We start from the raw sequence: 21,494 nt of genomic DNA on the forward strand, positions 1-21,494 counted from the left end.
TTGACAGTAAATATAAAGCCCAGAACAGTACCTTGTATAATTGCAATTTTACAAATGTTGCAAATATTCACTATATATATATGCATATATTTACATCGTCAAGAACAGATGATTTGCCTTGGTAAATGTGGGATTATATGCTACACAATTTATCTGCATGTTGTAAATGTTTAGGAATGTACACAAATGTCAAAAAACATATTTTTTTACAAACAGTTTGCAGATCTTACAGGCATCTCCCACCATTTATAGTGAAATTCACAAATACTGAAGACGCCCCTTCGAACATCGATTAGCCAGTAGGACGACCGAGGTGCTCTTGCAGAATTATGTGCAATTACTGTTTTTTTTCAATCATCACAATTCTTACAAATCTCTGAAAACTGCGACTAAGTGTAAATGTCTTTAAATCCATGAATAAGCCAGGATGAAGCCAACCGGCGAGGGGTGAGATGAGCTTGAGAGCTTGAATCAAGGAGTTCTGTCTTTTCTAGCAGAGTGCGATATCGGACTCCGCGCGGCGGGAAATCAGGGGTCGATGATGGAGTACTCTGCGCGGAAGGCGCCCTCCTGGTGCGCATAGGTGCCGTGGAACTCGATCTCCACCCTGCTTCCCGAGGAACGCCAGAAGAAGAGCCGGTTTCCCCGGAACACCACGCTCCTCATGACGTCGACGTCCCGGATCTGCCGGGAGAGAGGACACCCGCTGCCGTATTCCCAGCCTGGCTGTCTGTCTAGATACCGTACCCCTGGCTGAGCTTGGATTCTGTCCCCACACCCGGACACGAGGCAGAGGACACAAGTAGGAACGCCAGGGAAGCGGCGTTAACATCCCGAACAAGAAGAGTGGCGGAGGTGGGGAACAGGCTGCCCAGCCATGTCGTTGAAGCAGATATATCGGTTTCTTTCCAAAAAAAGCTAGGTGAGATCCTAGATTAATTAACTTTTAAAGATCAGAGGGGTTGAATGTCACACCCACCCACTACACAAACCACTGCACCACACATCACACTTGTCACACACTCATCACACATCTTGCATCACACACACTCGTCACACTCATCATCCACGCACATCACACTCCACACATACTCATCACGCACATCACACTCCACACATACTCATCACACACTCGTCACACTCATCATCCAGCACATCACATGCTTATGAGTATACAGGTGTTGCACGCACCCACTCGCCACAAACACACTCGTCACACACGTGTCGCACTCCCACGCACGCACGCCCGCCCGCCTGCCCGCCCGCCACACTCGCGCTCTCACCAGGATGAAGCTGGGCTGCCTGGAGCCGCCGCTGACGAAGGCGGGGCCGATGCTCAGGGCTCGGACCTCCACCTGCCGGGAGGGCGGGGCGTTGATGAAGGTCCGGCAGGCGTGTGTCCCGGGATCCGGGGGCTGGACGGGGTTCACGATCTCCCCCGAGGAGCCGAACAGCTGCACGTCGCAGCCTGCGGAGACCGAATCGACAAGCGGGGGGGGCCGTCAAGGGCCGATTCCAGCTCCCGGGCCCCCCCCCCAGCTCTCCTCCTGTCCCCCACTCTTGTCCGTCTCCGGCTCTCCCTGCCCGAGTGTCCGCAGGGACGTCGTCGCCCTTCCCCGTTCCCCCCCCCCCCCACCTCCTCTCCCGCCCCCTCACCGCTGTCATGGCCGCCGCTGGCGTTCAGGCTCTGGTAGGCCAGCAGGACTCCGTTGCCGGGGGTGACGCGACCCTGGCGAATCAGCAGCACGTTGGTGTTGGTGGTCAGGGTGTAGCCGGCCAGCCTCTCGCACCTTTTCCTGAGCATCAGCCGGCTGTAGAGCACCAGCAGCTCCCCTGGGCACAGGAGGGCACACACAGACACTGCCAGTCAGCGCTGGGGGTCTGCAGGCAAGCCTGTTGCGTTGTAAGCAGGGCAGGAGTAACGCGGAACATAGCCTTTAACCCACAAACTTGCCCATTGCGTTCTTTTTTTCTGCTTCCTCCCTGTCCCCTCTATATCCTGTCCTTGTTCTTTATTTTTTCTGGGCGACGAAGACGGTCTTTGCACGTCCGTTGGACTTCCCCTTAACATGACAGCCTCAAAACCAGCTCAGCTGGCTCGCTGGCACCGCTGTTGCACAGGAGAAAGCTGAGCGGCGTGGCTTCACCGATTATGTGGTTTAATAAGGCATTGGAGCCGGTATCTTTCTAAACGTGAACTGTATTTCTTGACCCATAATGCTGATTTCCTGTTAATGCAGATTTAACTTCCTGATGGGCTAGTATCTGGGTCCTTTAAGGACAATGCCATTACAGACAGATGGATGGACCCTTAATTACTGCCATCCTGTCTACTTCTGATGGCTTTTCCTATGGTCACCTACTGTCCTTGCAGTTCAGGGAGCTGGACACCACCTTGACCTGGATGACCTGGCCCAGGGGCCGGCCGATAGACAGCAGACAGTCCCGCGACTGGACGTGCCTCAGGTCCACCGTCCCAGAGTCCTTCAGGAGCAGCTGGCTGCACACACCTGGAGCGGACAGACAGGTGGGTCAGTGTTCCTGCCTCTGTCACCAGGACGGGCAGGCTGAGAGACAGTTAACGTTACAGAGAGAACAGGAAAAACATACAGCAGGCAAGGAACAGGACTGTAAAGAAACATCCAGAATAAGAGTCACAGTTTGATCAGAAGAGCACAAAGGGGACAGGACATAGAATGGAAGTTGGACTTATCCACCACCTAACTTGTCTCAGTTTTCGGGGGACTCAGCGGCTCCACTCTGGCCCTGTACTGGGGCTTCTCACGGGGGCTGCTGGGGGTTGCCGTTGGCTGAGTTGGGGCAGGCGTGGCCCCTGGTCTGGTGACAGCGGGGTCCTGCGGCGGGTTTGGAGCGGGTGTCCCCGGGATCGCCTGCCGATCTGGGGCGCTTCCTGGCACTGGAGGCTCCTCTCCCGGAACCCCGATCCTGTCCGGGCCCAGAGGGCTGTCTGTCCGGTGCCCGTCAGAGCCCGCGGCTGGGGGCTGGTCCTTACTGGGGGCTCCGGCAGGCAGATCGGCTGCTGGCGCCGGGGGGCAGTCCTGCAGGTGGCAGCCCTGGATGGTGATGGGCTTGGGCAGGTGCATGCAGAACAGGGGGCTGAGGGGGTGGGGCGTGGCCGGCCCCACGCAGGACACCTGCCGGGACTGGATCCCGAAGCCACAGGACACCGAGCACTGAGGGACAGGGGCACGGGGTCAGCGCACAGCCACGGGAAGACAGCTCGCACGATTCTAGCTCTTTCTCGGGGTTAAAGGTCACAACCGCCATTAGACTGCTACTCGCATCCCTGTACGCTTACTTACGTTCACATCCTGCATCGTGCTCAGTTCAGTGTATTTGTCATTTGCACGAGTGCGATGAAATGCTTAGATGAAATGTAGAAGGCATACCCGAAGAAGGCTCCACAGCCGAAACATTATGTTTCTTCTCTTCTCTTTTCAGCGGGGAATAAACCTTGACTTGTTCCTTTGCAGCCCACGCATGCCGACGCAGCCGCCTGCTCGTGTAAAATGTATTTCCCCTCCGTAAGTTCAGCTCGGTTTATGTGTCACGGGCAGAAGAGCGGTGAAATGCCTATTCGCACGTACGCTCCGATACAAAGACATGAAGGAAACACCAGAGCAGCAGCAGCAACAACAAGTTAAATAATACCAGTAAGGGAGCTGCGTCAGCACGCGTAGGCTGCAAAGGAACAAGCAGAGGTTTATTCCCTGCCGAAAAGAGAAGAAAAGAAACCCAACTTGTTTACTTGTTCTTTTGCACGTTCACCAATACACAACTTAAATACGAGTCTGTGATTCAGTTCTGGTACAGCCACCCCCTCGCCTTCGTAAGTCGCGCAGTCTTGAAAAGGCAGTGGGATTCAGCTGAGGGGGGGAGCTGTCACTATTAAGGGGGGGGGGACAGTGCAGAGGTGGAGATTGTGCATTGCTGCCGAATCGTGCATTGTGAGGTTAGTGGTAGTGATGAGTGGGCCTGTGTGTGTGTGTGTTGGTGCGGTTGCACCAGGCCTGTTCTGTACCTTGGTCCACTCCTGCACCGTCCAGCTGAAGGTGCACACTTGCACCAGACAGGGCACCAGGGCTGGGGGCTTCTCCAGCTCCGGACACAGCTCCGGGGGCACCTCGGAGTCTCTCCCCTGCTCAAACCGGACACAAGACACCGTCCGCCGGGCCGCGCCAGGCCCGCAGGACACAGAGCAGGGCCCGGATTCCTGCACCCTCCACCTGCCAACAGCAACAGGAGAGTACAGATGTAGCGGAGTTAGTTTGGGCACGGCGACGTCATCGCCCTCCCTGCGCGTAGCAGGGACCTCAGCCGCCTGGGCTGGGGGAGGTCTCCTTTAGCTCACTCGGCTGGTTCCCTGGGGCGTCACACCGGGAGACCCGGGTTCGCACCCCAGGTGCTGCGGGATAAACCGGCGGGGTGGGGTGGAGGGGCGGAGGGCACGAGCCCACGCGGAACCGCGACGCCCACTCAGAGCACATTCTGCCAGTTATCACACAGTCCTACATGGAGACCCACTCTGGCCTCCACAGGGAAAGCAGAGCAGCACTGCAGGAGATAATGCGCCAGTCCATTCGAATCGGGAAATACTTGGAATTTTCTTCCACCAAGAAAGATATCCAGGAAACCAAATGAATCGTCAACGGTCGCTACTGGAGGCAGATTAATCCGTTTTCTGTCTGCTCCATCCGATTCAGGGGCGCTGGGGGAGCCAGAGCCTATGCCGGCAAGCAACGGGCGCAAGGCAGGGTACCCCCTGGATGGGACGCCAGTCTGTCGCTGGGCGTTATTTTCATGTGCCTGAATAATCAGTGAAATAGCAGGAACAGTCTGGTCCCTGACTTCTGCCTTGGGATTCTGTTCCACCAGGGTTTTTACTGTCAGGCGTTAATCGACTCCATCCCTGATCTCACGACTCTGAACGGCTACGGTTTCTGAGTCCTCAGCCATTGAAGATTTGGAGTTTTCCCTAGATTCCCCTGGGGTGTCGACCTGCAGGTTCTGGGCAGCGTATCTTGAGCTCCACGCGCTGATGGAGGCTTATGGGAAAAGAGCCCCACCTGGGAGGACAGCTGTGGGTGTTGCAGGCGACCACTTCCTCGGGCCTCGGGACTGTCCCACACTCGGAGTCGCTCAGCACCTCCCCGGCTTCCTCGCTAGCCCGCGTGCAGTACAGGAGCCGGCGGGCCACGCCCCCGCCGCACGACACACTGCACACCCCCATCTTAGAGTGCCACCTGCTGGCCAGGAGGGAGCAAGAGTGCAAAGAGCACAACATCAGCATTGGAGCCCAGCTGTGTCATTCCGGCTCAACTACTAATGACCTCATTGAGCTAATTATTGGCTTAATTATTGACCTGGCGCATCATCTGATATACTATCTTCCAATTCCCCACCATACAACTTTCATTAGTCTGTTTCTGGCCTCCTGTTTATCCCCCAAGATTGCTTACAATATATGGGTGACAGGGCCTTCTCCAGCTACACCCCAACACTCAGGAATTCTGGACTTACAAAGCCCCCTGGACTGGAGTTGGGCTCCCCAACAGCTAACACAATCACACACACTAGAAAGAGTGAATTCTCAGTTAATATATGAGAATAGAAGAGGAATGAAGATGGTTAAGATCACACAGTGATGGAAATGACTGCTTCTAAATGGACTACCAAGCTAACGAAAGAGATGCAGTTTTAGTTGGATCCCACCAGGACCCGAACCCAGAAATTTTCACACCAGAGCCAGAGATGCTGGCTGTGCTGAAGAGGAAATTTAGCACAGGTGGGCCTGCCGTCAGTACCATATCCGGCCAGAAGGGGGCGTCTCTGTACCCTAAACTGTCTTCCACAGCTTTGTTTGTACCAGGGACCAGTCCTCCTTCTTTGTGAACCGCTTAGGCAAAAACGTAGTATAAAAAAAAATAGAATTTAATCGGTAATGATACTTAAGGTTATGTCAAGGATTGGTCAGCATTGCTCCATGGACCAGTGCTGATCCACAGAGCCGGGTTCGAGATAAACAGTCCTGCTACCTGCTGCTACTAGCGGTCCAGATTGAACCCAAACACAGAATCAGCATTTGTTCCAGGAATCCAGAAGACTGTTGCCAGGATTAGGATACGAGGATTGGGATACCAGCACCGGCACACATGAGGACGAGGTGTGCAGTGAAGGAGTGACCCAGGGGGACAGCGACACTCTGACCTCCTGGTCGGGGAGACTCACGCTGGGGGGCAGGGGGTACGGCCGCAGGGCTCCAGTCTGGACCCGGGCTTGCTGGCCTCGTCGCATTGCGTCTCCAGCACCGTGGACCTGGACTGGTGATCCACACAGGAGTATCGCACCTCTGCCAGACCTGGGACACGAGCCACAGGAGGGGATTACCCAGCATTCAGCGTTTCTCAAAAAGAGTAGGGGTGTTACCCCCAGCGTCCTGGCCACACTTCCCATTGGCCCTTACCTACCATGGCCTCCTAATAATCCCCATCTCTGAACTGGCTTCATCACTCTGTTCTCCTCCCCACTGAGAGCGCTGGTGAGGTGGGGCTGCACACTGGTGGTGGAAGTGGGATTCCCTATTACCTGTAAAGCGCTTTGAGTGGAGTGACCAGAAAAGCGCTCTATAATGTAAGTGTAAGGAATTAATTCCGCACAATGGCTCAACCAGTGTAGGTGCCTCGCTGGAGTGTGGGTGGGGCTCTTTGACAAATTAGATGATACTGGCAGCTGACTGACTGGGATTCCCCAGAGGGCGACACAGAATTAGCAGAGTGCTGCCAATATAGAAAGGGCTGTGGTGTCAGTGGCAGAGGCACTGCTCCTCCGGTTGGTACTGCCAGTCCTGTATGGTGCTGTTCAGCTTGCAGACTATCAAAAGACAAATGACTCTGGCAGGTGGGAGTGTTGGAGGAGCCTGTTAGCCAGTCGTAGGAGTGAAGGAGATGTCGCTATCAATCGGGAGAACTGGGTGAGTAGACGATAACCAACAGCTCCAAGCTGAGAAATACTGAAGTCCAGTGTGCTGCCCCCTGCTGGAGAGAGATGGAATGATCGTGCACACTCACCTCCTCCACAGCTCTTGGAGCACTGGCCAATCACAGGGCTCCACACATACACAGGCTCCGCCCTGGCGCGTGAGACCCAGTCAAGCCCCGCTTTGTGTAACCGTGGAGCCTGGGAAAGACAGATATTCACAGCACCTTACTGGAGCACGTAAAAGCCACAGCCTCCTGCACCAACAACACCGGACTGAAGAGGCTGAATATGCAGAATAAGGGAACTGGAAAGCACGATTCACTGCTCTTAATAAGCAGAAGCTCTACCATGCAGTGATCGCTGAACCCCTGAGGAGCCCTTGATCAACCATTAAAGGCTATCCTGAAAACTAACAAAACCATTCAACATGACTAGGATTTACACCCAGGTGCAATGATATGCATGAGCGAAGTTTGGTACATCAGCGCACCTTAGTATAGCATAAGCCAGCGAGCATCTTTGGAAAGAAGGAAGAATGTTATTTATTAACATGTGTTAGTACTGTGGAGGTTAATCTTTCTTTTCCTGTTGCTGATAGGCAGAGCCAATCAGAAGCTGATGCTTGTAGCAATCTGCCAGATCTACGTGCAGTCAGTCCATTCATGCCCTGCTAGGTGTCGGTAAGTATTACAGCTCTATTCCTCTGCCAGTCTACCTCTGACCAGTTCCCAGACTCCCAGCCAAGGGGGCAGACGTCAACCACGCAGGGAAGGAGCTCCGCAGGCCTCTCGGACTCTGGACACAGCCTCTCGTCCACCTCCACGTCCGAACCCCAGAGGGCCTGGACACAGGACACGGACCGCCCGGCCACCCCCGGCCCGCACACCGCCGAGCACCGGCCCGGGTCGGACACGCGCCACCTGCCCGGACATGGCTGGGGGTTGCAGGGCTGGCTGGAGTGCGGCACCAAGCGCGGCGGGCACTCGGACGCGGGCAGCTGGATGGTCAGCCCCCCTTCCCTCCGCACGCACCGAACTGGACGCACCATCTCCCCTCTGCCACAGGGGGCGCTGCAGGGCCCGAACTCTCCCACCTCCCAGCTAGGCAACAGCGAGAGCAAAGTGAGCAGTTCCCTTTGGTTAAGTACATCACTAGAAAAACTGTGAACATCATGGTTAAGCATCAGTAATTGAATGAAGGGGCAGCTGCCTTAGAATACTAGTTGCAATGTTGAAAACAAGTAAGAATGACAGGAGCCAGTGTAGGAATTGCTGGGACTTCTTAGTCATTCCTATTGACTTCCTGCAGTTGTCAGCCACTAAGCAAATAGAGTACACAGTCCTTTCTAACTATGGTACTTTCAAAGTGTTTTGATCGTATCCTTATGGAGGAGTATCATGGCTTCCTAATTCTTGCCCAGTGTGACACTGTAGGGCTCAGGAGGCCGCTGATGAGAGCACACTTCCCCTTCGCCCTCATTAAGAAGCTCAGCCGGTAGCTGGTTCATCAGCCCACAGCAGTGCTGTACCTGGGGGGGCAGGGTCGGAGGTTACAGGGTGTCTGGAGAACTGAGGGCTGGGGGGGGCTTCCACACTCCTTGTCTTCAGCCCTCTGCTCAGTGCTGGAGTCCACGCAGACGTAGGAGATCTCCTGCACTCCTGGGGGGCAGGGAGAAGGGGGGTTTTAATGCAAACGTTCAGCCATTTCTCGCTATGTCTGGGTAAAATCTGCTTAGAGATTTTCATAAGAGGGCCTTACATAACCTTGGCATAAGGGAATTATTTTTATCAGCAGGGATTTTCTGAAAGGACCTGTTTATAAGCCCCTTCACGGGGCGGGGATGTGATCTTGGAGACACAGCGGAGGCTGGGAACGTTCTGCCAGACCCACGCTCAACGCCGTCCGTTGGGTTGCAATGACATCATTCTGCTGGAACCCGGGGTCACGGTGATTGAATGGGCCGTAGGTAGGGGATTATTTCTGGGTGCAGTTTGTCCTCTCCGGGGCACCGTTACCTGTCCCGCAAGTGGTGGAGCAAGCTGAGGTGGCGGCTGTCCACTTGGCAGAGGGGATCTCCCAGGGGATGAAGAAGGAGTAGGAGATGTTGGGGCTGGTGATCTCGCCGTACTCCTTCCCATACTTCCGATAGACCTGCGGAGTACGGGACTGGAGTGAGCCGCTGGCAAACATAGCCTTCCCGCCGCCCCACAGCAGCAAGCCACTTTCCCCCGGTCACGGCAACCCAGAATCTATCCCAGAAGCACGAGGCACACAACCCCCAGTCCGTCACGGAGCCATGGAGACAGCCAGATCGCCGAGCGAGCCACCCGGGAGCATTCTGAACACGCACGTTCGAAATCTACAAGTATGACCGACGCCGATAGAGAGGCACCTCACAGCTCGTCTGCTTCAGGCAAAACGAAACGGCAGCGCGACGTTGTCTGAGGCCCGTGTCCCTAGCGCGTGACTGCAAGCCAGGCCGGCTTTCGGCCCTCCTCGCTCCCGCTGGGCGGCCTGACCTGTATGTGCACCCGCTCCTGTACGGGCCCGGGCAGCAGCAGCTCCTCGGAGTCCGGCAGGTGGTCGGCGGTGAGGTGGAGCCGGTACTCCAGCCTGCCGTCCTCCAGCGGCGAAGGATAGGAGGTGTTCCTGGACACGGCGCCCCTCCCGGCCACCACGTACCTCTCGCCCACCGTCACCGCTGCGGGGGACAGGGGCGGCCAGCGTCATGACTCATCCTTTCTCCCTTACGCGCTTGTACTAAACTCCACAAACGCTCATCCGGGAACTAATTATCCAACCACGTCTCCCTCTCTTCAATATCGAATCACTCTTCACTGGCTTACCTCCGCTCACTACTGAGAAGTCTTCCACAGCTTTCCCTTGTGCACGCTACTCTTCTCGACCCGACTCCTTTGACTACCCAACCTGGTTCTCCTACTTGTGACTTCGCTCTTGCCTAACGGCTTGGATTTGGAATCTGGGACCTACTTGTGCTCGTAGTACTCCCTTCCTCACCGCTTCATGCAGGGGTCCAACTGCTCACCCCTCTCAGAAATCCCGACAGCCAGATCAGGGTGGGGGTTTGCTGTGTCAGGGGCTGGACCGTCACGGTATCAGCCTCTCATAATCAGACCTCAGCCCATCCTAGAAGGCCTAGACGCCAGCGATAATTACCCGATCACCGTCCCTGTTCACCAGCACACCTTCCGGGCTCGGAATATTTAAGGAAACTCTGCAGACGCATATAGCACGTTATCCCGGGGCTAAAATGGAATATTCTCTGAAAGCAAAAGCGACACGCCCCCCCCCCCCCACTGGCCCACGACCGCGGAGGTCCGACTCACCCAGGTGTGAGAAGAGGGACCTGCTGTTGACGACGTGGACGCGTGTGGCGTTGGCCGGGAGGGTGAGGAACGTGGTGTACTCTGCAAAACAGGAGAGAGGAAACATCGGCGCTTGCTCACGGGTTCCATGGCGGCGGACGGGGGGCAGGAGAGAGAGTCAGCTTCTGCCCCTGAAAGGAGGAATTACTGCCGGATACTGATTTTTATTATTCGATTGTTATTTAAGATCGCCTCGGGCCCCCAAACTGACTGTGTCTACCAGAAGCGTTGGGTTCCACCAGACGGCAGTTACAGGGGTGCGCAGGTAGGGGGCAGTACCTTTGGGCTGCCCCTCGCTGTAGGAGCCGGAGACCTGACTGCAGGAGGAGCCATTCCCCCCACACACCCCGCACACGTCCTCCACCGTCCCAGAGTTCAACTGGCCGTCGCACCCGAACAGCTGGCGGGAGGAAGAGGAGAGTGGCGCATCAGCTCCGCACCGCAGTGGAGTCCGGAGCAGTGAAGCAGTACTCACTCTAAATACTCCGCGATCGCGCTGAACGCTAGGTTCACACTGGGTTACCACACTTGAGAACGTGCCTCTTTTCGGACAGGATCATGGTGCTATGGGGTCTGTTTGCTCGATAAGAGGAATCTGTTTGATGTGAACATTAACCAAACCAAAATAACAGCATTCTCTCTTTTTGCAGTACCCTCCCTTACCTACAATCACTGACATCACCTGCCACCCACACTCACTGACATCACCTGACATCACCTGACATACACACTTGCTGACATCATCTGACATCACCTCCCATGCACAAACGCTGACATCATATAATATCACCCGACACCAATTAACATCACCTGCCATACACACTCACTGACATCACCTGCCAGGCACACTCACTGACATTACCTGGCATCTCCCTGCCAGGCACGCCCCCCGGGACCCTGCGGGGGTGGGGCTGCCAGGCTCACACCTTGTCCCGTCCAGGAACTGGCTGCCCCGGCTCATCATGAAGTTCTGCCCCAGCGAGCGGCACATGAGTTTGCACTGGGCGTCACCTGGGGGGGGGGGGGACAGGGGTCAGTTTACATCCAGTTCCCACAAGCCACTGAGTAACAGAACGACACCTACAGTACAGGACCACGAGCTGGTCTGTCACTTCACATGGCTGTGAAGATCCCTCGGTCTGGATCATGTTTAGCCCTGCCTCTCTGTGCTTGGCTAGGACCCACCAGCTCTTAGATACCCTTTACTCTGCTCACAATAGAACATGGCGCAGTTTTTGAATGGGCTGTTAGGATCATTTCTGGATTTGCTTTACGAATACTCGCAGATGTACCCGGCAGGGCGAGCACAGCGGGTTAGTCCCTGATCTCATGCCCGACAGGCTGTGGGTTCGAGTCCCCGCTGCAGACACTGAGTGAGGTCTTTACCCCAGTGGCTCCAGCCCTCCCAGCTGGGTAAGTGGGGACCAGCCGGCTTCCTGTCTGCTCAATGTGAGCCCACCAGTGGGCCCTGGAGGTCGGCGCGAGAGCTCACCACTGACGAAGCCCACAGCAGGCACCCAGCTGTGGTAGGAGGCGGAGGTGGGCTTCAGTCTCAGGGGCTCGGAGTTGGTCTGGGAGCACTGCTCGGCCATGAAGTCCAGCTGGCTCTTCTCGCAGGCCTGCCTCGGCGCACAGAGGGGGAGAGAGACGTGAACTGGGACAAGCCGCACTGAGACAGGTACCGTTATCTATGTGAAACCAACGATCTCTACACTGTAGCGTCCAAGCCCTGCTCGGAATGTTACTTTTACCAGTGAAATTGATCGTTTTCCACGTTTACAAGTATCACTGCTTTTGTATTTTGTAAGTGAGCGGCCCTGGTAACGTTTCAGGTCTTTTCTTTCGTACACACGCCGATGTCTGAAGAAGACCCTGGAGCAAAGGCCGGTCTTCCCAATGTGGGATGTGTGCCGTGCAGTGGGAAAAGACGTCTGGGTCATAGCTGTGGTGCTACAGCAACACCACAGTCTCTGCACACCGCAGGCTGCCTGGGACAGCAGCCATTCAAGTTGAAAAGCTGTCCCATTTCCTCAGACTGCCTGTTGAATCTTGGGAACAAAATAAATTCATTGATGTTGTAGAAAAATGTGACAAATCGCGAATTAAGCACGGGATTGTGAGCTGGATTCACACCCCTGCTTGTTTACAGCGTCACCTCGCTGGAAGTTTTGTCGCCTCGTTCAAGGTTTTAGAAGTTACTGTGTCCATTCCACTTATGTTGTGATTTGAAATGCACTCGTCGATGCGGATTCATTCTAACCCCCGAAATCTGAACTGAGCCTCGCAGGTCTGCGCTGGGGTGAGCCATGAAGACCCACAGCTCTGTATGAAGACATGTCACAGCCTTGGCCGGAGAGTCTTACCTGTGTGTTACACAGTCCGGCTTCGACATCCCTGCCCTCACAGCTCCTTCCTCCAAACGCTGGCCTAGAGGGGAAAGGTCTGACACTGTAACGGACCGTGATTTACGCTTGACCCATAACGACACAGCGCCTTTCACGGATCTCTCAGCCAATCCCGACCCAGGATTGCCCCTTCCGATTCCAGGACGGCTTGATTTCTGATAGGTAATTATTGAATATTAATTATCATTTAATATTCAATTCTCAATACGACACATTATCAAATCATACTAATTTCAGAATATTATTTGAATATTTGTGACCAATTAAGATCAATTAAGTAATAATTGATGTCAATTAATTATTCATTTGATTTCCTAATCCATTAAGCATGCATTATTGATTATTGATTCGACTGTATGGATGGCGATTGATTAGCGAGTGCTTCCCAGCCATGCGGCTGCTGGTCACCTCGGGTTGTTGCACTGTCTCCGCCGGGATCTGACACCTCCCCCACAGGTGCGGGAGCACGGGGAGAACTCCGACCAGCCAGACCAGGCGCCGTGGATCATCGCCGGGGAGCTCAGCTGGGTGGGCGACACACAGCGCCCCTTCAGGCACCACTGGGAAGTGCAGGGAAGAAACCGTGCATTTAATCGCTACCAGCACAGGCTGCTACCTCACGGTCTAATTCCACTGCATTGCTTCTTATAAAGGATTGAGCACAAGAAGGGCCCCTCTGATCAGTTCAGTATCTAAATGCAGCGCGAGAGTAGCTTCTCATATTGATACGGTACCATTCAATAATACCTTTTCTCAGAAATGTGTCTTGCGTCAAAGCAGCTGTGTTTTATGGACAAAGAAACTTACAACATGCTCAAACAGTACAAGTAAACACAACATCACTAATGAATAATATAACATTACAGAACACACGTCTACCCACACATTGTTATTGCACACCATTCATACAGGAATCCACACAGCTATGCCAGAACCCTGTACATTTACTCCTCTCACAATTGCACTAAGCCCCTATAATTACACAAGGTATTACTAAGACTTGTTTGCTATTGGTTAGTTCCTTCTTCAAGCTTTTACCTGATTGGGCCCACATTCTGAGCCATCTAGAAGGGGAACCAGCAGGCGAGAGCAGGAACTGTGGTCATTGGGGGTCACGTGACAGGACAGGACACGGCACATGTCCTGGGGGCACAGGACAAATGACAGCTCTGGGCGGAGTATTAGGCACACAGGAAGTCACAAGATGCATAAGAAGGTGAGAAAGGTTACTTGTCACCCTCAAGAAACAGGGATCACCCATACATTTCTTGGAGGAAGGCAGCGTATGAGCTTCGGCATTTAGTCTGTTTAGCTTGTTGCCGACTCCCACCACCCTTTGTGTAAAGAGCTTCCTCCTGGTCTCCGTTTTTTCACAGCGAAAGGGAGATGACAGCATGCGTGTTTGGATGCAATGTTCCCCAGTTATATGTGGAGGTGTGTGGATGCATCAGCAGTTTCTCTAAAAGCCTAAACATTTATGTGCAAGCTTGTGCTCGCACAAGCGGGCTAGATTTGATTTTGCACGTCAGCCAATACGCACATGACCCTGCACGTGTGAGCCCTTGTGCGGGAGCGGGCGTGGATGTGCGTGACTCACGATGTCCCCATGCCTGAAGGTGCAGGCGCGGGCCGCGCTGCCGAAGGCGATCCGGCACTGGTCGTCCGCCCCATAGTACAGCCCCGGCTTCCAGTCCTGCAGCCCTGCCTCCTGCAGCGGCAGGTCACTCAGACAGCCAGCCTGCTCCGCACTGGAACACAGGCACAGCGGTGCATCACACACCTGGCAAAGCACACTGCACTAAAACAGCACACAGCCAGCAGAACACACTGCACTTCAGAACACACTGCACTAAAACAGCACACAGCCAGTAGAACACACTGCACTACAGAACACACTGCACTATAGCGACACACAGCCAGCAGAATACACTTCACTACAGAACACACTGCACTAAAACAGCACACAGCCAGCAGAACACGCTGCACTACAGAACACACTGCACTATAGCGACACACAGCCAGCAGAATACACTTCACCACAGAACACACTGCACTAAAACAGCACACAGCCAGCAGAATACACTTTACTACAGAACACACTGCACTATAGCGACACACAGCCAGCAGAATACACTTCACTACAGAACACACTGCACTAAAACAGCACACAGCCAGCAGAATACACTTCACTACAGAACACACTGCACTATAGCGACACACAGCCAGCAGAATACACCTCACTACAGAACACACTGCACTAAAACAGCACACAGCCAGCAGAATACACTTCACTACAGAACACACTGCACTATAGCGACACACAGCCAGCAGAACACACTTCACTACAGAACACGCTGCATTTCAGAACACAATGCACTACAGAACACACTGCACTACAGAACACGCTGCACTTCAGAACACACTGCACTACAGAACACACTGCACTACAGAACACACTGCACTAAAACAGCACACAGCCAGCAGAATACACTTCACTACAGAACACACTGCACTATAGCGACACACAGCCAGCAGAACACACTGCACTACAGAACACGCTGCACTTCAGAACACACTGCACTACAGAACACACTGCACTATAGCGGCACACAGCCAGCAGAACACAATTCACTACAGAACACACTGCACTATAGCGACACACAGCCAGCAGAATACACTTCACTACAGAACACACTGCACTATAGCGACACACAGCCAGCAGAACACGCTGCACTACAGAACACGCTGCACTACAGAACATGCTGCACTACAGAACACGCTGCACTACAGCAGCACACAGACCTGCTATGCGGTTGTAGGTCCAAGTCCCTCTATTTCATTAGCACCTGAGTAAAAGCTCCGCTCCTCTAACCCTTCTCCTCGAGAGGGAGAGGATTTAAACAGACCCAGACTGCGATGCCTGAAGCCCGGGGAGGGGGGTCTCTTCGACAGGCCCAGTCGCTGGCGGACCAGACCGCCGCTCTGCGCCGCGGCACGCACCTGGCGAAGCTGAGGAACTGCTCCCGGCTGCACGGCGACCAGGCGAGGTCCACGCTGTTGTAGCCGCCGTCCGCCGCCATGATGAACCCGCTGCCGCTGCAGGAGGTGCCCGGGCCGTCGTGACTGATGCCGAGGCTGAGGAAGGAAGCAAGCGGGCGGTTGTGACGTGAGGTGTGAACACTGGGAAAACATTTCCTCTTAATGTTCTGGCTTAAATCTGAAAGGCTGATGCTGCAGAGAGCAACAAGATCACACTCCGGTCTGGAGTACAGGTTATGCCTCTGTAACAAGAAGGGCTGCAGGTTCAACTCCCGTATGGGGCACAGCAATTGTAACCTTGTACAAGTTGCTTGACCGAGATGGCTCTGGTGACACTCCCTACTTTATAAACTGGTCTCTGGGACCCATTTAGTTATTATGTGTAGCAGTGATCAAGGCTATGGACATGTAATGGGAGGGTTGTGGGTTCGAATCCTATGTGGGGCACAGCTGTTGTACCCTTGAACAAGGAGCCCCCCCCTCCCCCAACTAATTGCTAAATAATTAGTAATTTCCAAAGAAATGTTAAGAGTCTAGCCTTATTCAAATTAACGGAAATGTAACAGAAAGGGTGACAGAGCAAAATAAGGCAATGTGATTTATGATTGTTTGCTGCTAATTGACTTTCAAGTTGGGTAACAGTTGATTAGTCTAATTAATCTTGGTGTCTTTCAGACAAACCGATAGTCGCCCATCTTTTCTGAAGCTTCGTCCAGAGGTTGGGCCTTATCAGATATGTACTATATTTGAAAAAAGACAGAATGTGAGGCATACTTAAAGCCTGCAGACACAGTACCTGTGCCCGATTTCATGGGCGATGGTGATGCCTAGGTCAAATCCCGTATCCTCGGTGATGACACAGCTCCACCCACTGGAACAAGCCCCGCCCAGCTGGGCCACGCCCCTGACTTGCTTGTTGCCATCAGGTAATTCAAGATCAAACCTGCAGGGGGTGCAAGAGTAACATAAGAAGAGAGGGTAACCCAGGGGTCCACAGCTCCTGTCCAGGAGCACATCTTATATTTCTCTGTAAACTCCCAGCATGTGAAGAACGGGGACAGGGGGTTCAATTGGTCTAATCAATCATCTTACGTTATCCTCATCCACTTCCTGGGTGACACACTTAGCCCTGCTGCACCAGCAACCCCACACTTTCCAAACTTCCGAAACTCCTGTTCTCAATTAATCAAAGCTCAAAAAGTCACACGAGCCTCTCCAGCTCTTTAAACTGGGAGACCTGCACCTTTCAGCAACAAGACAACCAGTCACATCCCGCACAGTGAAGTGCACTGTCTGCACAGTGAGCTCCTGGAGCTGGAACTAGCTGGAGGCGACTTCCCTGAACCCCTGTACAGTCTGTCGGCACAAGCGTCAGAGCAGACCGCAGGCACTGCGCCCCCAGTCTGTCCCCCCCCTCTCGGTGCCGATCAGTCAGGCGACACCCCAGGACAGGAGTCGGGCACCCCTGGGGGGGGAAAGCCTTCTTCAGGAGCCTCTGTAGCTCACACTCCTGACTCCTATCTCCCTCTGCTGTTACAGCTGATCCCCCCCTGTGCTAAAACTTCAGCTCTTTGTGAAAACCAGACCCCAGTGAGACCCCGCGCCCCACCTCTAAACGCAAACCTGGAGAGAACGGAGGTAACATAAGCCTAGCCGCGCGATCTGGGAGCTTCAAAGCCAGGGAAGATTGTCCGATGAAGCCTCTCTCTGCATTGCCCTGTGAGTGTGCAGTCCCGTGCGCGCCCTCGTGGGGCCCGGAGTTTACCGTGTGATGTAGAGCACGAGGTCCGCGTGCAGGGGGTCCGAGTCGCTGGGGGGGTTCAGTTTGCCCCCCCAGCTGCACACACTCATCAGGGAGGACGTGATGTTGCTGGTGATCTGGATCTCGGGCTGAAACACACACGGGACACTCAGAGGCAGCACAGCACAGCACAGCGCCGGGACGGCTCGCGGGCCGCGGGCTGGGCCGGAGGAGGTGGCGCCGGTCCTGCCTGTGACCCGTGACCCGTGTGACGATCACGGCATGGGCAGTAAGGCAACTCTCCAGCTCCAAAACGTAAATCTGACAGCGCTAAGAATCCTTTCTCCCTTTGACTTTTTCTGATGACATACAGTATCATCTGTTTTACCATAAGTCATTTTAAACACTTAAGAATCGGGACCTGGCGATAGAAGAGGCTCAGTGTGGTTTTCCTGGCCAAAAGAAAAAGACACCTACAATGGGCGCTTGAGTTCGCTATTCTCGGCCCGGCCTGCCTGCTTGCTTACCTCGGGCTCCGTGAGGATGACCATGCGGACGAGGTGGACTCTCAGATTAGCCCCCAGGCTGGTGTCCCTCAGCAGCTCCGAGGCCTGTGGAGACACACAAGAGAAGCGTAGGAGCGGGTGAGGAAGATCTGAGATCCAGCTGCAAGGGATTCCAGTCCCCCCACTTTCTTTCTAGAAGTGACTAACTTTTCTTTTTCGTCATTTAGCATCTCCAGTTAGTTTTTGGCATGCCCACCCGATTCCTGGTAGTGCCGGCTGTGTGGTTTTCACACCTCGGCTCGCTGCTTCGAACCCTGTGTCCGCACACGGGGGAGAGCGAGGCAGTGGGGGCAGACTCCTATAGCCCACCTCCCCCCGCCCCCCCGGCCCTGCTCCTCCCTTCTCTCCACCCCTGCCCCTGCCCTGGAAGTGGACTCACGATGTTGAGGTTGGTGAGGACGTATCTCTCCGTGTCCTGTCGGTGGACGTCCTTCACGTCGGGCCCCACCGCCACCAGCAGCTCCAGGTGTCTGACGTCCAGGCCCACGGCCGTTCTGCGGAGACGCCGGGGCGGAGCTGAGAGAGGGACAGGGGAGAAAGCAGAGTTCAGGGGCTCAGATCCCTTCCTCCTCTCTAGCCCTGATTCAGTAGCCTCGTGTCCGCTTATTGCAGGAGCATCAGAAGAGTGTTGTCCCTCTGAGCGACACGCCTCTCCTCCAGCCAGCTGTGAGCCTGTGCTACATCGCCGCAGAGCTCGGGGGCTGTCACACAAGATGGGCGGCTTGATCGATTGGTGGGATCGGAGGAGCACGTCTGTCCTTCCTCACAGGGCCGGATCGTGGTGTTCATAGGCCCTACACACTCTCACTCCGAAATGTGCAAAAAGAGGGGTAAACGCCAATTGAATGACGTCGATTGACATGATGCTCTTTTATCTATTCTAATGCTCAACCACGTGACTGATGGAGCGAGTCGAGCGACCATCACTTCAACACTTCTAGTTTCTAGAACAGCCGCTGGAGAGCTTGTGATTATTGATTTGGAGCCCCTAGAGTCGATCGCAAGCATGTTGTTCCAGCGCGTTTCTCGTTAGTCACTAGTGTTTCCCTCCTTCATAGGCCCTAGGCACTGTGCCTGCAGTGCCTCATGGGAAATCCGGCTTTGCTTCCTCGTCCTCCCCACGTGGGCGCGGAGGTCGTTGCCGTGAACAGAGGGACATGAGCCTCAACCCTCCCAATCCTTCAGACCCCCCTCCCCTGCTCTGTCCCTGCAGCTGATGCGGTGAATTGGATTCAGCCTGCTCACACCTGTCTCCAGACCCACAGCCACGTTCTTGTTTTTTGAAAAGGGCTCTGTTGGCCGTTTAGAAACCGGGTAATTGCAAACAGGCACGTTTTCTCCGTGCGGCGCATTTTCGACATACCTGCGTCTCGGGGGCCTGTGCCGAAGTAGTGCGAGACATCCTCCTGCTGCAGAGACTGTAGAAAACGCTGTAAAAGTGACCGCCTTGTTATCAAAAACCAGCAAATGTGACTCTACCTCACTGTGTTCCATGTTAGACAATAATCCATACAGCTGTGTCTCTGTCTCTTTATAAATGATTCAATCTAAAGAGATGACTAAATCAGACAGCAAAGAGTTTACACTGAATGCCCAGCCAACAGGTATATTAGTCACAGTTCAGAATGATTGCCCGCAACATGGTGAGTCACCATGGGTATAGGGAGCTCAATTTCAAGACTGAGCCACAGTTTAGGAATGTGCGTGTGCGATAGTTCATAACTCAGATCCCCTGATTATATCCGACCACATTCCACGGGGTAAGTTGCAGGCGTTCCAGATTTCACTAGCTGACTCTTTCTCTTCTTGCAGCTAATGATGAATCTAACCAGCCCTCCTCTTTAAGGGATCATTAAAAAAAGCACAAAGTGGTCGAAACAGCCAAGGCTGAAGAGGTCAATGGACTTTGCATGTCAGTCACTGAAGCTGTTGTCGGAAAATCTCGGCCCCCCTTCCCTCTCCCCTACCTTCTCTAATGGAGCTCTCGTCCCCGCCACAGTCCCTGGCACAAGCAAGGCCAGGCAGAGAAGAAATCCAGATGTTGCTGTCATGGTGCTCTGTGAGCTGTCTGAGCCCGATCCCGAGCTGGAGGGAAAGAGCTCTGCTGTGTTCTGCTCTTCAGTCTCCCTGCTCCTCTGGCTGTTGCCCTGCAGGGTAGTGGTGGCGGGGGGCAGGGGGGGGGAGCAAGGTGGAATGCAAACACATTGAGTGCAGGTCAGAAAGCAAACTCCACTCAGGGCTCCTGCTGGATCTGCAGAGTGGGAGGGAGCCTTTCGGAAATGGTCCGTCAGAGGCGGTTTACGGTAAAGCGGGCACCGTCTCCGAAGGCTGTGCGGAATTAGCGCAAAACTCGGGAGCGGTGGAGTTCTGGAACTGGAAAAAGACAATTCCGAGCCAAGGAATTATAAGACCACCCCCCCCCCCCTTTAAACACATACCCCACTTCCAAAAATGTTCTGTACTGACCTGTATTCAAAAAAAGAGAGCAGAGCTATTACAACTACAATAATTCAAAATGACTGAATATTATAACAGACATTATTATTATTATTATTATTATAGTTCAGGTGGGCAGCTGCGTCAGCATGCGTCGTCTGCAAAGGAACAAGTAAAGGGTTTGTTCCCTGCTGAAAAGAGAAGAGAGAAAACACAACGTTTCGGCTGTGGAGCCTTCTTTGGGTGCAAGATGTAAGTGTTGTGTCAACACAAACATGCCTCACGATTTATCATCTGTAAACGTGACTGGTTTACTTACAATATCACTGATATAAACTGGGAAGGACAGTGGTCCCAGCAGATCCCTCTGGTGCAGAACTAATTGCATTATTGCATTCTCTCTCTGTCGGAGGAATCCTACTCCGTTGGGCCCCTGAGCAAGGCCCTTCACCCCAGCTGCTCCAGGGGCGCCGTATAAATGGCTGACCCTGCGCTCTGACCCCCAGCTTCTCTCCCTGTCTGTGTGTCTCATGGAGAGCAAGCTGGGGTCTGCGAAAAGACACATTCCTAATGCAAGAAATTGTATATGGCCAATGAAGTGATCTGATCTTATCTTTACTCTTTGTATTCTATCAGTAATTCTCAACCCAAACATTATACATGCTCCATTCCCTGAATGCCTGTATTGTAACGTGAAAATTAGCCTTTTATGAGAAACTTAATGAAGGACCTTCTGAAAATCTGCACACATCACATCATATAACGTGTTGGGTTAGGTAAGCCATACATTTTCACAGCTTGCCATTTTGAATAGGACTGAAATTCATTTCAGGACTAGCAATCAAATAACAGCGTGAAGCGCAACTAAACGGAACAGCCATTTTCCTCCTGTCATTCAAGCAGGGAAAACGTCTGAATTTTT

General features: G+C 53.7%; 1 protein-coding gene across 1 annotated transcript; it reads right to left on the reverse strand.

Annotated features, from left to right (window-relative positions):
- Positions 1–24: 24 nt before the first annotated feature.
- On the reverse strand, positions 25–20,234 carry adamts13 (ADAM metallopeptidase with thrombospondin type 1 motif, 13). Its single transcript, XM_088940656.1, has 28 exons — positions 20,104–20,234; positions 19,500–19,566; positions 18,516–18,652; positions 18,098–18,181; positions 17,595–17,719; positions 16,626–16,772; positions 15,791–15,925; positions 14,388–14,538; positions 13,829–13,933; positions 13,199–13,350; positions 12,749–12,812; positions 11,878–12,004; positions 11,248–11,396; positions 10,665–10,785; positions 10,347–10,427; positions 9,519–9,700; positions 9,015–9,150; positions 8,528–8,657; positions 7,715–8,099; positions 7,089–7,197; positions 6,250–6,379; positions 5,088–5,264; positions 4,043–4,247; positions 2,726–3,194; positions 2,364–2,510; positions 1,657–1,833; positions 1,284–1,468; positions 25–684 (listed from the first exon to the last, which is right to left on the reverse strand). The coding sequence occupies exons 1-28, from the start codon at positions 20,185–20,187 to the stop codon at positions 529–531; spliced, it is 4,317 nt and encodes a 1,438-aa protein (XP_088796782.1). The 5' UTR covers positions 20,188–20,234; the 3' UTR covers positions 25–528.
- Between the last annotated feature and the right edge of the window lie 1,260 nt (positions 20,235–21,494).

Source organism: Atractosteus spatula, chromosome 23 (genome assembly GCF_055471065.1).
Source record: "Atractosteus spatula isolate fAtrSpa1 chromosome 23, fAtrSpa1.hap1, whole genome shotgun sequence".
In the NCBI taxonomy this organism is placed as follows: domain Eukaryota; kingdom Metazoa; phylum Chordata; class Actinopteri; order Semionotiformes; family Lepisosteidae; genus Atractosteus; species Atractosteus spatula.

Bases quoted from the DNA above. Each gene is read 5' to 3' on its own strand.
- adamts13 (XM_088940656.1), bottom strand. From the start codon at position 20,187: ATGACAGCAACATCTGGATTTCTTCTCTGCCTGGCCTTGCTTGTGCCA. The intron at 13,934-14,387 runs GTGAGTCACGCA...CTGTGCCCCCAG, and splicing joins CCTTCAGGCATGGGGACATC to GACATGTGCCGTGTCCTGTC. The intron at 685-1,283 runs GTGAGAGCGCGA...CTCTCCCGGCAG, and splicing joins GGCAGCCCAGCTTCATCCTG to ATCCGGGACGTCGACGTCAT.